Source organism: Anarhichas minor, unplaced genomic scaffold (assembly GCF_050575085.1).
Source record: "Anarhichas minor isolate MPS153535 unplaced genomic scaffold, ASM5057508v1 ptg000024l, whole genome shotgun sequence".
Classification (NCBI taxonomy): domain Eukaryota; kingdom Metazoa; phylum Chordata; class Actinopteri; order Perciformes; family Anarhichadidae; genus Anarhichas; species Anarhichas minor.
In genome coordinates, this window is record NW_027466470.1 from 16,687,202 (window position 1) to 16,701,992 (window position 14,791).

At 45.6% G+C, this 14,791-nt stretch overlaps 1 protein-coding gene across 14 annotated transcripts in view; it reads right to left on the reverse strand.

Moving 5' to 3' along the window:
* The window catches only part of znf521 (zinc finger protein 521), an 89,997-nt gene that overhangs the window by 13,597 nt on the left and 61,609 nt on the right, over nt 1–14,791 (reverse strand). For all 14 annotated transcript variants that reach the window (XM_076097756.1, XM_076097755.1, XM_076097742.1 and 11 more), the window contains one exon: nt 4,439–4,570. In XM_076097756.1, coding sequence (XP_075953871.1) covers nt 4,439–4,570 — 132 coding nt within the window. Of the gene's footprint in view, nt 1–4,438; nt 4,571–14,791 lie in introns of those variants that run through there.

Here is a 14,791-nt window from a genome sequence, read left to right on the forward strand (position 1 = left end):
GGAGATGGCTTTGGGGTCGCCGCAGCCTCCGCAACGTTGACGTGTCCCAATTTGAGCTCACCTGGGAGAGCGGTTATTAATTATTGAGCTGCGTACACTTGAGACGCGCTCGGTTTCATTGAATGTCACACTCCTGACCTGGGAAATAAAAGTTTGGATTCAAAGCAGTCACACTGGTGGTGGTGCTTTCAGACTGCTAATGTCTGGGTGACAGCTGTCTCTGGAACATGGCGGCATGTTAACCAGAAATGAACAAACCTCCGCTAATGAACAAACAACAACTCCATGGTCCATTTCTGAAACTAATGACCACAACAATATGAAGACAAACATAACTGGAGATAGATGGCTGGTTTTACGGTCCGCTACAAAACATTGCCGCTCAAGGTTAAGGCCTTGGCTATCATGTGCATTTGTGCCTCTGTTATGCTCTAAAAACGATGACAATTTTCTTTGTGGGGAATACATGCTCTGGAAGACAAAATGCGCTGATAAACAATAACTTTTTTCTTTGGCTGCGATTTGTCTGCTTATACTGTACAGAGGCAGGTCACAGCAGCCGCAGGAAGCCTTCATTATGTCTTTGGCTAGCGGAGGAAAAAGTCAATACAGCAAAAATAAAAATGGATTTGAGACTTGGGGGGGCCTTCAAATACTGTACAATAGGGCCAAACACAACTGAGATGTCAAGTTGGCTGATGCTCGCTGCTTACGTGCATATCTGGTCCAGTTCCAGTAAGAGACCCATTTAATCAGCTATGCATTTATCAATTTATGGCTCTGCATTCATTCTTATGCGAGTGGAGAATGGCAGCTGATTTAAAGTGCCAGAGCCTCAAATGCACTAATGGCACTTACAAGTCTGCTGTAAGAACAATAAATACTAAATGGACTTATGACATTTAAGGCACTTTTTAGCTAATTCATGTTGTTAAGTTGTGACATTTTTGCAGACTTGGGTTGTATTTATGATTAATAAAAACGCAGCGCATGCTAATATTAACTGTGCGAGCCAGAATGAAGACTCTTTCTTTGTCTTCATCATCAAATTAGCATGCAACGTGTAATAAAGGGATAAGCTGAGACGGGCAATGAGGGGACATTGTATTGGAATTCAGCAGCATGGGTCACGTATATGAAACATGCCACAGCAAAGCCCATTGCGAGGAGAAAGTCGTCCTGGAGGGTTAAAATGAGGACATGGAGGAACGGGAGAGAAATAATCCAAAACCACATCCAAACAGGATCAGTGGCCGGCCATTGTGTCTCTCCCTGCTGAGAACGAGAGAGAATAAGGGAGGGAGGGAGAGAACTTTGTGGAGTTTGTTGGCCGCGGAGCCAGAGCAGAGCGGAGCAGAGCGCTGAGCCGGGTTGGGCGTCAGGGGTGTCAGGGCTGAGGGGGCTGAGGGGCCAAGGTCTCCTCGCTGTGGGGGATATTAAGCCCTCTGATTAGATCTCAGGGGCCGCCCATGGCAGACGTCTCCTTTACTACAGGCCCCAGCTCATCTTTATTTTGGCAGGGTGGTGCTCTCTGCAGGCTGCACTGCACCAATACTAAGCTGTTTGTGCAGGCAGGGAAAAAAAAGTTTATCCTTCCCCCCCCCCCCCCTTTTCTCCTTTTCATTTATTTATTCGTCTAGCCTACATGTGTTTGTTTCTGCTTAATCCAAGAGTTCACAATGCAGAGGCTGATCCAAGTGTTCCGAGGCAACACAAGCACGTCGGCTGCGTACGTTGATTTGGCTTCACGAGCTGATAACTACTAGTTTCGGGTTAAAGCTGAGCCGATGTCGTTGCTTTTGGATGCAAGATGTCACAATTCTAACACCAGCTTCACCAGCAGAACGTGGGCCGCAACGAAACAAAAAGCCAATTAAACTACTGTATTTGTCGAGACTATTGTGGATTTGCATCCTGTAGTTTTTCGAGTTTATACTTCCCGCTGTGACATAAGTAAAAGAAAAGTGTATACACACACAGACACAGACACACACACACACACACACACACACACACACACACACGACTTTCATCAGGCACACTTTCTTCTGTTTTGTTTGTCTTAAGCACATATTCCCAATCACAATTTCCACACCAGCCCTCACCAACGCTCCTAAGGGTGCAGGCAGACACTTCTAGCTGCAGGCTCCCCCACTTCTGAAACCTGTCAAATCTGTCCTGGGAGAGTCAGCCTCCCTCTCATCATCCAGGGGCTTATGGACCTCTCTCCATTTACCCTCCCTTCCCTACACAGTTCTCTTTTCCTCCTTCTCTTCCCCTCTTTCATCTCACATCCAAACTTGCCAGTTGCAACCCTCCCAGCTTCCTCCAAGTTTTGTCTCCTTTTCTCCTCTATTTTGTCTCCCCTCATCTTACCGACTACAACTTACTTTTCCCCATTCTTTTTCCTCTGGTCTGTTTTGTGGTATGGTTTGTCCTCTCTCTCCGCTCCCTTCGGTGCAGATTGAAGATAATCAGGTGTGTCAAAGAGTGACAATCACTCCCTGCCCCCCACGGAGGTTTTGGGTCACGGCGGGTAGATCAAACCAAAACATGGTCATCGAGTTGGGATGACTTTTTGTACTAAGAGTAACCTTGTAAATCTGAGCTTAATGACCCAGCTGCTATTACTGGCACCACCTACTTTGATCAAAGTTTTGCTTTTATGGTCGGATATTTTATTTGGATATTTTGATACTTGTATACATTGCGCTGACAATACTGTATATACTTTCCCTCCAAACCAAACAAACAAATTATACCCTCTTTTGTTTTACTTTTAAGGGAAACCAGGGGTTCACTTCCTGAATCCCATGTGTGGTTTGGGTTACACAACTAAACCACTAAGTCTAAGGTTAATTAAGGATTGTGGTTTTGAATGAATGTGAAAAAAATAAACGCGTCCTGTCTTGCAACATTTACCTAAGACAAGAATCATTCCTCAACCTTAACTAAGTGCTGCGAGTGCCTCAACATAAGAAGTTAATCATGCTTCAATCATTGCTACTTTCCCTTAATTAAAAGATCTGAATACTGCTGCTGCACAACTGTACGGTAAATGTCCTAACACATCATGGAAAATATTTACATTTGTCCAACAATATACTGTAAAAGTCTTTCCACTTTCTGCAACGCTCAACTTGAAGAAATATATTCAAGGACAGCTGTCAGGCGAACTCTCAGTTCCTCCTTTTCCTCCCAGTGCTCTGACTTCATTCTGGCTGTCCCGTGCATCCCCAACAGAGGGAGGCCTTTCAGTCAATGCGTACTCTCCACAGCCTGCCTTCCCCACCACTATGGGCCTTCGCCCATCTGTCTGTCTGCTCTGCGACCACTGTCCTGAGGGTGCACTCTGTCTCTCCCTCCTCCCCTCTCCCTCCCAGCATCCCTCTCTCTCATGCGCCGTGATCGATATGGACGCGGAGGGAGAGGGGGGACCTGTCTGTCAAAGCCGGCGGTGGAAAATGAAGGCTCAGATGAAGGAGGCATGCTCTGGATATTAAATGCCCAGACCCCTGTGAGGGGTGGAGGGGGGTGGGGGGGCTCGGGGTGGGGATATATCAATAGGCTTCTGCTAAAAGAGAGATAAGGCTGAAACAGCAATGAGCGAAGTAGAGGGAGGGTAGTGGAGAGAAAGAGAGATGAGGCAAATGAATAAGGAGCCGAGCCGCAAGATGGATGAGGAGGTAAGAGATGTGTAAAAATATATTTGAGCCAAATGCAAAACGTGAGCTAATGATGTTAATTGGGTGTGTGTGTGTGTGTGTGGGGGGCAAAATAGGGAAATGAGCTGAGGACCCGAAAAAGTGCGAGGAAGAGTAAAGAGCTGAGAAGGGAGAAAGAGTGAAGAGCTGAAGTTAACGACTTTGCAGATTTCATTATAGAGATAGTTAACCCTGTTGACACTGAAGGAGGGCGCTATCCTCTCAGGAGGAGTCCGGTCCTTCCACCTCCACGCACAGAGACAGATGAGATCATTACAGCTATCAGCACCACTGCCATCCACAATTAACACATCTCCTTTTCTTTCCCCACTCCTCCATGCCCCCCCCCTCTCATCTCCCCTTCGCTCACACTGTCTTCCCCCCTGCTCCCCCCCCCCCCCCCTCCCCTCTCACCTCATGACACTTCTTTGGCCTTGATTTGGAGGCAATTTGACTAAATAAAAAGCCACATGCAGCAAACTGTTCTCCGCTTTAGCCGACCCGCTTGCTTGACCTTTCCCAACTCATTTAGAACCCATTTGCCTTTTCACACTAGAAAAAAAAAAAAAAAAAAAAAGACAACTAGGAAATTAAAAACTTTCCATATTGAGAATGTAAATGTCTCTAAAAATGTACATAAAAAAACTCTACCTTTCTAATCTTTCTATCAGATCATTAGGTTGCAAGCCCATGATACACACACCCACACTCACACACACAAACACAATTCATACCTGTAAAGCAGACCGGACACTTGAAGGTTCCTCCCATGCCCTCAAAGCTGTGCTCAATCAGGTGGCATTGAAGCTTCGCTGGTGAGTCGAATGACTTACTACAGAGCTTGCATTCATGGTTCAATCCTTCCTCTGCAGCGGAGAAACGACAAAAACACAAAGAAAATCATAAGAAGGAAAATAAGCAAAGCGTGAATGGCAGAGGTCTCACTCTGCCTTGTTTCTTTTCTTGACTTCTTACACATGGAATTTGGAATTCGACAAATTTGTGGCAAAGGCCCCTGCCTGTGATTTGCATGAGACAGGAAATAATATAAAGTGTGATCTGCTCCCATCAGGCATAAATTAGATGACCAGCTGGGGCCTTGCACTTTGAACATGGTGAGCGTCGTCTTTCTTATTAACTTACATGCAAAATCATTTATTTCTAGCATCTGCAAAAGAAAACAGATTTTGAAGGAGGTCTACATGAAGGAATGTGTGCTCTGAGAGGTGAATCAAAAATGAAGAGAGAAAGAACAGTTAAATAGTCTCATTTCAGATGTGCAGAGTGTTATTACTATTACTGCAAGGACAAAATTATAACCTGAAACCTTCATTGTATGTCACCCAATAATCTTATCATGTCTCCAGTCGACATACACTGACTGTCAAGGCTGCCAAAACAACTCTCCTTTACGACATGCTCACGCGTCAACATTTTTAATACAGTGATACGACAGTTATTTCAAGAGCACAACAGATTCCCAGTTTAACCGCTTGGCATTAGAATTCCCTGCACGTCTATCCAAACATTGCTCTGCCTCAGCCGAGGCCGCAATAAATGTCGTTCAGACTGTGAACCTGCACACTCGTTTGCAGCACAACAATCTGCTGACTCAGGCTTCCAGAGAACTGCCCATCTCCAGTGCGTCAATAAAAGGCCTATACACTCTGCCATGGGGCCAGACTAGTGTTCTATCAAACTCCTGCCAACGCTGACATTAGCCCAGCTACTGCGAGGGGGTGGTGTGGATACACCGGGGACTCGTCGAGGGTTTTTCCCCAGGTCTCCACAGCCCGGTGCCCACCACATAGGCCCTGGGTACTAGAGGCACGAATACGCAATCCACCTAAACAGCTGTGTCGGGCGCGAGCTCATGGAGGATCCAAGGCGAGGGTTAATCGATTTAGGCGATTGTCTGGTGAAAAACAGTGCAGTGCAATTCAATTGTAACCTGCCATGGGCAAGGTTTGTTCAAAACAACTTTTAATTTTCCTGTTTTTTTTCTAAAAGCTCACCTGATACGGGGGTATATATATTTATAAAATAGATTATAGTGACAGTTGCAACTCAGTGACCACTGATATTTCCAGGACGAGAGGGGAATGGAAACATCTCCTGCAGCGCCAAAAGAAACAGTGTGTACATACTGAACTTTGTCCTGTAACATATTACCACATGTCCTTTTTACAATCTTTTCTCAATAACATAAACATATGGCCTTGCATGCTGCATAAGGCGGTATCTACTGGGTAAAAACAAACCGCACAGTAAGTTGCAAGCCTCAGCACAGGCTGACAGACTATGCTCCCTCATGACCGTCTAGTAAAAAGGTAACGGCCGATCAAAGCTGCTCGTTCTAGTTTGAAAGGGACCGAATTGATGATGTGTTCTGCAATCATGCATTTGACAGATGAGATATTCTGTGGCCCACATGTGCTTCAGGGTTGTAGCAGCAGGCATCAGCGAGAGAGGGGGAGGAGGGTGGCACGAGTGCGTCCGAGTAGCCGTACAACGGGGTCGCCGCGCTCTTTGATCCCCATCCAGCTTGCTTATTTGTGCGAGGGTGTACACTATGAGGTCAAGCTCTCTGCAGGGTTCATGGATCTGTTCTTCTGCCATATGCGCAGCCCTAGTTTGACCCTGGTGCACAACGCTGTCCCTTCGGAGACCTGGCCTGCTTCATTATGCAGATGACTCTGCACCTGCCTGACTGACCTTGTGTGCATGCATGTGTGTGTTTATGTCTGTGAGCAGGTGCATCAAGGGGAAATGGCAAAGAGATATGTATACAGTGTGCTTCAATTTTGAAGAATAAGGCTGGTGTTATTCTATATTTTTCTTATTGCCAACAAATATCAATAATGGATTGTATTCAGCAATGTGTTAGTCTGGGTCTACTTTCCTAACCTGACTGTGGCTCTTCGGCCCTAGCTCACTCATTCCTACTAAAGTAGTACACCTTTAAAACAGGTCACTAACACGTAGTTTCATTTTTAAAAAAGGTCAGTAATTCCCTAAAACAGCTAGGAATTGTAGTTTTTACCAAATGTTACCAAAACAGGACTAAATCGTGCATTTGTTGGGAACTATGTTTTGTGGATTAATACACATTTGGTGTGAAGGATGTTGTATTTGGGATCAGAATGAACTACATTATGGTGAACATGTCACCCAGTGCACAGGTGTCGCTCAATGACGTGTTCTAATAGTTTTAGGACAACAATGGAGGTCTATGGCAGTGAGCAGTGAGCTACAGGATATCTTTGGATACACACACAATACTTGTGACGAGGATTAATTCAGTGTTGGATTTGGTGTTTTAATGGGATTTATTTTTTGATAATTCTAAAACGTTGTTGATATATATATATATATATATGTATCTATATCTGAAATACAACATGTCTAGTGATGTGTTTGAATTAGAGTTAGTACATAGTTCAACTACATTCTAAGTAAACTGTGCTCCGTTAGCTCCTGTGACGCAGCCTGTGTAGGGTTGGGTTTGCATTCGGCAGTGTAACGGGGGTTGAATCAAGCTGGCAGCCTGTTTCTTAGTGAGAGCCAGGGGAGGAAGTCAGCTCAATCACCCCTATATGCTGCCTCATTGGGCTGAGGTCACTTCCTGTCATTCCCCCAGCCCTTCTCCGGGGCTGCCCAATCAGCATGGCCCTGCGTGGTCCCACCCTCACCCCTTTCTATGCACTGAGCAGACTCTGGATATAGTTACAGGGCCACATGGGACCGTCGGCTCTCTCTCCCTCTATCCTCATCTCCGTCTCTCTCCCTTCCTCCAGCTCTCTGTTTCCGAGTCTCCCGAGCGTCTCTCCGCTGCCACCACCCTGTCCCTCCGCACTCCAAAGAAAAATCCTTTAGATGAGTACTGCTCCTGTGCCTGCTCCCTCTAAGCATCCCTGACACCAGCAAAGTAAGCCCATCTGCATATCCACAGGGCCTCGCGTTCCTGTGGCTCATGGTTTATGTATTTCACAGCTCCTTAAAACACAAACGCCTAATATCTCTCCCACGTGGAGGACAGGAGAGGGAGAGAGAAAAAAAAAAAAAACGACTCTCAAAAAGAATGGTCTTTATTTCTCTGCGCTGTTTACTTTTTTTTTAAAATCCCGGCTGAAGTTCATGTGCTGTTGAAGGTTGTTTGGGACACGGGGGCTTGCGGGTCTGGCTTGCATAGTTTAGTGAATGTTTTATGTAACAACGACACAGCTGCAGCATATTGAATTCTATATGTTTAAGGCAGTCATAAAGGTGTCGGTGAATATGATAGAGATGTCTTGGTTTGCTCAGAGTTCGAATGCAGAGCCATCATCAGACAGTGAGTAAAAGAATGAACTAAAGTAACTAAAGACAGTCTAACTTTCTGATAATAGTGTGTAGTTAAGTGTAACATAGGGCATTGCTTAATTAAAAACTGTCCCTCAGCTGATTCCACTCCAACATCGCCATCGCCACCCCCCCCCCCCCCCCCGCCACCAATGCCCCTTACTCTATTTAAACAAGTCTGCTGAGGAGCAATTTGAATTGGAGGGGAATTCAGGATCACTTTTAGCATTTGGCTTTGGAAGAGAAAAATCTGATACTTAGATTTACACTCCCCTCTGGGGCATGGTGAATGGTTCTCTGAAGCTCACTCTTAGAGGGACCCATGCTGCTTTGTGTCGCGAAAGCAGCACACTAACAAATGATATTAAGAACATCAATCAAGGCACTTCTTTGCTGAAAGTAATGAATAAACAAGTGGGAGAACAAATTGAGAATATTTAGTGGGCTGGAATGGGTTGTTTTGGAAAAGCCGGAGACAGAACTGCCATCATAATCAAAGTTGGCCCAGTCAAACCGATAGGTCAACGCAATACTAAGTTTCTAAACTGCCAAACTGTGCCATAAAGGCAGAAAATACCTGCTTGGAGCGATCTTGTTTATGAGGAATTTCACCTTTAGGTAGAGTTTGCTTTCCGTTCCGTACCATCTGTTTCACAATAATCAGCCTGATGTTGGAGTTGCATGTTAATAAGCCAAGAAGATTTGGTTTTTGGCGGACTCGCTGCCTTATATACAACCCACTACGGGATTGTGGATGGTAGCAGAGTAGACAGCTTCAGGCCTGTAAACAGTAGGTGGGTTTACTTCTCTCTTCTCTCCGCGGGTACTATCCATTAACAGATAATGGGGGGAAAATCAGAGTGATTAAGGCCCAGGGAATTATGGGTGAATACAAATTGACTCCACCTCCGTGTGGTGCGCTCTCTTGAGGTTGAAGCACTGCTCATAAGGAACAAACTCATTTCAGAAGTACTACAAGGCCCATTAAGGCCTGGAGAATGCTGCAGATGGGGGTGGAAAGGTGGTAGGTGGGAGCGCAAAGGGATGGACTCCCCCCGGACCAAAGCTGATTGGAGAACTGGCGCCTGGGGGGGAACGCTGCTAATATCTATTTCCTGCCTCCACAGTTTGAGAATGACAGAGTGAATCAAGTGCAAAATGTCAAAATGAAAGTACAATATTTAATCATAGCACCTCTAAAATTCACCCCATTCTATCAATAAGTTAATGTATTACACAAACAGTGATGGAAATGTGGTCGACTGCAAGCTAATAAAATCAAAGAGATTGGAAAACTACTGCAGCATGAAAGACAAAGCTTTACTTCAGTTTGCCTGTAGGGAAGTGGGCATGTAAAATACACACTGTGTGTCTGCAAGAGAAAAAGCGAAAGACGAGCAAAGCGAGGCACCGAAGCCCTCGTGTCAGGGTCCCAAGTTCGGTGCATGCCTGATGCAGTTTTCCAACCTCCAGAGGGAGAAGGAGGGGTGAGGTGTTGGCTGTGACATGTCAGTGACGGCGACGCCCCCTCGCGCAGCAAGAGCAAAGGATTCTGGGGGAACATGTCTCTGGGAGAATGTCAGCTCTGATGCATGGCGGCTCGTTGGAGGTGCTAATCAGAGCAGGGCTAGGCTCCTGCTAGGATCAGCCACTCTGCGCCTACATTAACCGCCTCACAGCTCCCCTGGCTGCCCGGACCAGAGGTAGAAACACCGAACTGACAGGTTTTGTGTCGAGATAAACATGCGTAACGCTTGAGCGGATGTTACAAAAGGTTTAGCAGACTAGAACACCTTTTGGAGTTCAAAAAAACATGGGGGGACAAAAACATAAGGACACTTCTCCTCCCTAACATAAACGCACTGAGCAGACATTTCCACTCGAGTTATTTGCCAAGTGCCCCCCGTGCATGTGTGTTGAGCGATACTCTGTAGCAGCAAATAAAGAAACTAAAGCCAAAAGTCTTTGTTGAAGCATTAATATCAGAGACAACAGAGAAAAACGCACAGCTTTACGGTGCGTTATAATTATTATTATGTGAAATAATTTTGTACCAGAAGACAAGAGGCCGAATGTTTAAACGTTCAGACAAAAATTGATGATGCCTCGTTTACACGTAGTTATGTTTTTTGTCCCTAATTCCATATAGTATAAGGAGTAAGCCCCCTATTGTTCAACGCAAGAAAATGCATCTCTCTACGGATGGATTAAAAACGGCATTGCAGAGATGGGAGAGAAGTCAATTTTGTCAGATTGTCAATGCATGGCGACAAAAAAGTGATGATTTTTCTGGAATATTTTGCTAAATGACCCACTATGCATGCACTCTATAAGATACACAGCTAGCATGCCACTAACATGCAAACTCTTTCACTTAAATAGAGACACGACGCATAAAAACAGTCCATCCAAAATCTGCCACAAAAGTTACACATTTTTGAAGTAAATGTCAACGTGTTGGGCAAACACATCACGGAGGTTCCCATAGAAACAAATGGACTACCTGTTGACACGCATACGTACACAGAGCTATGTGCAAACAAAGAGTGAAAAACATGCTGTGCTGTGCGTTTCTCTATGCATTGATTTAGTAAGGTCTTCACAAGCTTTTATGACTCAAGTGTGTCAAGGCGGCATGGCAAACAGTGGCGTAATACATAAGACGAGGAGATAATCGTTATATTCTTGCGTATCACGGTTACATCTCATTCAGTCTCACTCAACTCCTGTAGTAAAGTAAGAAATACACTACATAGCCCTTATAAAATGGCCAAATGACTGCAGGCCTGTATTTCAGATTTTGTACATATATGCATTTTTAGATTTGAAACGGCTCTGAATGTAATGTGTTAACGTGCAGCCTGCCAGAGGGGAAACGAGCTGGTAGAACCAGATGAAGCCGGTGTTTGTGTTTCAGCAGGACCACTGTATGCTTTGAAGGATGCTCTGCCATTTTGTGTTTCGCCTGGACCACATTACCAGCTATTCTTACAGCTGAAACCCACAATGGCTAAAACTCCGTCAAATGAAGTGTGTAGGTTACAGAGGCAGAAGAAAAGAAAAAAAAAAAAGAGAGAAGGGAGAAATCCACAACAACAAAGGCAAGAGCCGAATACTTGTTAACGAATGATGTGTAGGCGCTGCAGCTGCAGGCAGGTATGGAGGTCCGTCGGGGACAAACAGTGCAGGCTGCTGAGATGGATTGCACGGGAGCGCTGGACCCCCTGCAGCCACACTAACACCATTCAGCACTGAAATGCTCTAATTTACTCTATACATGTCTATTCTAAATTGCTGCTTTTTTTTCTCGTTAGAAGGAAATAAAAGGTCAAGTGGCTATGCCCTAACTTTCCAAGACTCTTGTGCTCAATGACAGTTGCTGTGCAAAGTAAGAAGAAATAATTACAAACAAGCAAAGAAAGAGTAAAATGGGCAACAACAAAAAAACTTTCTGGCAAGCAAAGAGGAGAGAAGAAATGAGGTGTGAATCTAACCAGAATCTCTTTCAGGTCTCAAAAGAGTGAATGGCCTGAATGTAAGAAGTTAATTACGGGCACATGCCCGGCTTTTTTTTCGCGAGCCTCACTGTGGCATTGTCGGGCTGAGGTATGCGGCTCTATGGGGTCTGTGGTCCACACAAAGGAACGGGGAAAGAGAGCGTTGCGGAGAGGCCCCTTGGCTGGGCTCACGGCATGGAACACTGTACAATTAGCCAGCCCCTGCGTTCTACCGGCTTATAATTATCAGTGCTTGCCTTAATTGACTCCCTTAGCCTGCTGCAGAGGGACCCCCCCCCCCCTCTCCTACCCCCTTCCCCCCTGCTCGACGCAGGCCGCCGAGTGCCACGCCGGGCTCTCCAAAGTCATTTAGAAAAGCGCTCATATTTTCGACACAAAAAAAGGGGGAACATTTGGTGAGAGAGAATTCATCATCAGGTGTCTAGAGGTTTTCCTTAATAGAAAAGCTGAGTCCCACTGAGTGCGCTCCGTGTAGCGGCCAGCCACGCATGCTCAGGACCAGCAAGCCGCCATTCGCAGCGGGCCACGAGACATTAGCATAATTTTATATAACACAGGCAACCGCGCTGGAAATTTAATACATCTCAGCAAATACGAGACAGGCGTTTTGCATAATTTTTTTTCCTCATTCTCCACCCAGCCTCCTCTCTCCCTTCTATCTTCCTGTCCTCGCTCCATGTCTCTCTCCTGTCTTGCCTCGCTGCCACTCTCCTTTGCCCCCCCCCCCCCCCTTACACAACCACCCCTCTCTCTCCTCGCCCCATGGTGCTGCTCTCACTAGGAGAGGGGAAGTTCATTACCTCAGCTAAATCAGAATTAGTCCCTTCATTTTGACGGGGCGAACTTCATTAGAAAGGCCCTTCCTTAATCCAGCAGGGAGAACTGATGAATCTACATGGGGGCAATAATTTGCTTCACACAGCACATTCAGCCACTTCCTCCACAATGTTTCCCCCTTCCTTTTCCCCGTCTATTTGGCTTTATGTACTTATGGTTACATTTTTATTAGATCTAAAGAAAAAAAAAAAAAACGAAGAAAGGAAAACACCTGCATATAATTAACTAATGGCAGCGGAGAGGGTGTAAAGAATGAGTTATGCTATTTGGAATGTCCCGTCTCCCCAACAGGCTTCGGGGCCTCTGGAGCAGCCATGGCTGACTTGGCCGGCACTCAAACACAGGCTGAGTGAGCACGGCAGACAGCAGACTGGGTCTGAGGTAACTATTCACGGTGATTTTACAAGGCCATGATTGTGTTCCAGTGTTTGTAATCTTTCCCGTGCATGTGGTTACAGCACGTAGAACGATAAACAAACAAATAAAAGAGGAGAATAAATAATTTGCTGTTATGAAAGTTAGAATCTTGCCTCCTTTTCTTTTCTGGTTTTCTACACAACACACAGTTTTGCAAGGAACTAAGGAGACAGAGTTGTCCAGATCCTTAGCACAAACTAGAGAGTGAGGAGATGTGAATCAGGACAGACAGCCCCTGACTGCCATACCACAGCGCCTGGTGTCAAACAGATGTGCAGCTTGGCAGCTACGCTCCCCAGAAAACAGAGAGCCCATGGATTCCAGGGTGTCGTTGAGTCGTGCTGCCCTCCTCCCCTCTCAGCACTCCTCCGTCCCCCAGCCGTCCCAACCACCCCACACTGTGCCCCTGCAGTCTCCCTCCCTCATCACCTCTGCACAGGGGTCCCCTGACTGGTAATCTCGTCCCTCGAATGTGAAATCTCCGACAGCGATGCCCCGCGCTTTTACCCCCTACCTCTGTGGCTGATGGGTAAATTGGAATGGCGCTCCCTGCTGGCGCCGAGAGCTCTGAACAGACAGCGGCACACACATGCTGAGGCGCCCCTCGCACGCCCTGTCTAATATAGTGGACATGCACACTCTCTCTCTCTCTCTCTCTCCAAGCTGCAATATCCATGCACAGACACACGTCCACGCACAGACGTACACATGGGAGCAAAACACACGTACGCGCAGTTTCACATTCACAAAAGCCACCAGGAAATTCGCATACACGGCCTCATAAACGTACACACGCACACGCATACGGATGCAAGGTAAGTGCTCCATGCATGATCTGTTCGCCCTCATCTGCATAAAGATTGAATACATGATAAAAAATAAAAAAACAGATACTAGGAACTGAGTCAATATATGTTCAAATTTAAATGTGCATCATCTGGAATGGCTCAGCTTGGGTCCTTTTGCAGAAACCGCACCTGACTTCGGTTGCCATAGTTTCTATTATGTGTAAGCCGCAGAGTAAAAAAAAATAAAAAGTAGTCCACAGCGTGTATAATAGGCACTGCCAACTTGGCATTTCAATAAGTTGAATGTAAAACTAACAAACACAATCAGTGTAGAGGCTATTTTTTTTTCTTTTTCTTCTTTTTTTAAATGTGGCCAGGCATCAGGGTAGGATTTCCCAGAGGGCTGGTTTAGCTGTTCGAGGCTCTCACTCCATCTATCTGTCTACTTTTCCTCCACTGTCGATGCTCTGAAGCATGCGTGAATGGTTGAGTCCACCCACAAATCGCAGGGACATCCTGAAATAGTCAATGGGACCTGGAGGGGCTAAAGATCACTGCAGAAGACGCCACTGAGGCCTTCCTGTCAAAGGCAGTGCTTTCAGGGGGCCAGGGGTGAGGGGGAGCCAGAGGGAGAGAGCCAGAGACATGACACACATTTCATTACACTTAGACCAACTGTGGGTTCAACTTAGAGCCCTGGATTTCCAATGGCGTCTCGAAGGATGGAGTAAGTGGAGGTGTAAGAGAATGGTTTTTACAAAGAACACAATGGGTAGGTGGACAAAGGCAGGCAGCTGGACTAATTGCTTGGGGGCTTGTAGGAATATTTTGCTAAGTACTTCGGTTTAAAGCTCAATTTGGTGGCGCACGTCACTCTGGTGAACATTAAATATAAATCTCACTCCAGCTGCAATTAAAAAAAGGACACTGTGATTAAGAGGTGTATTTTAGAATGTTTGCATATATTTGTATATTTATCTTTTAATATCTAAATAGGCGCGAATTTCTCTCTCAGCGACGTACTGTAACAACAAACCTCCCGTCATCATTGCTACATTATGGAGAATATCATTTGCAGTCTAACCTACTTTGCTTTACAAAGAAACGTCTTTTTAAAATTCCTTGGAGTATTATCAAAAGGGCTATAGAATTACAAAACGCTATTATTATTGCTCGCTTGGGGGGA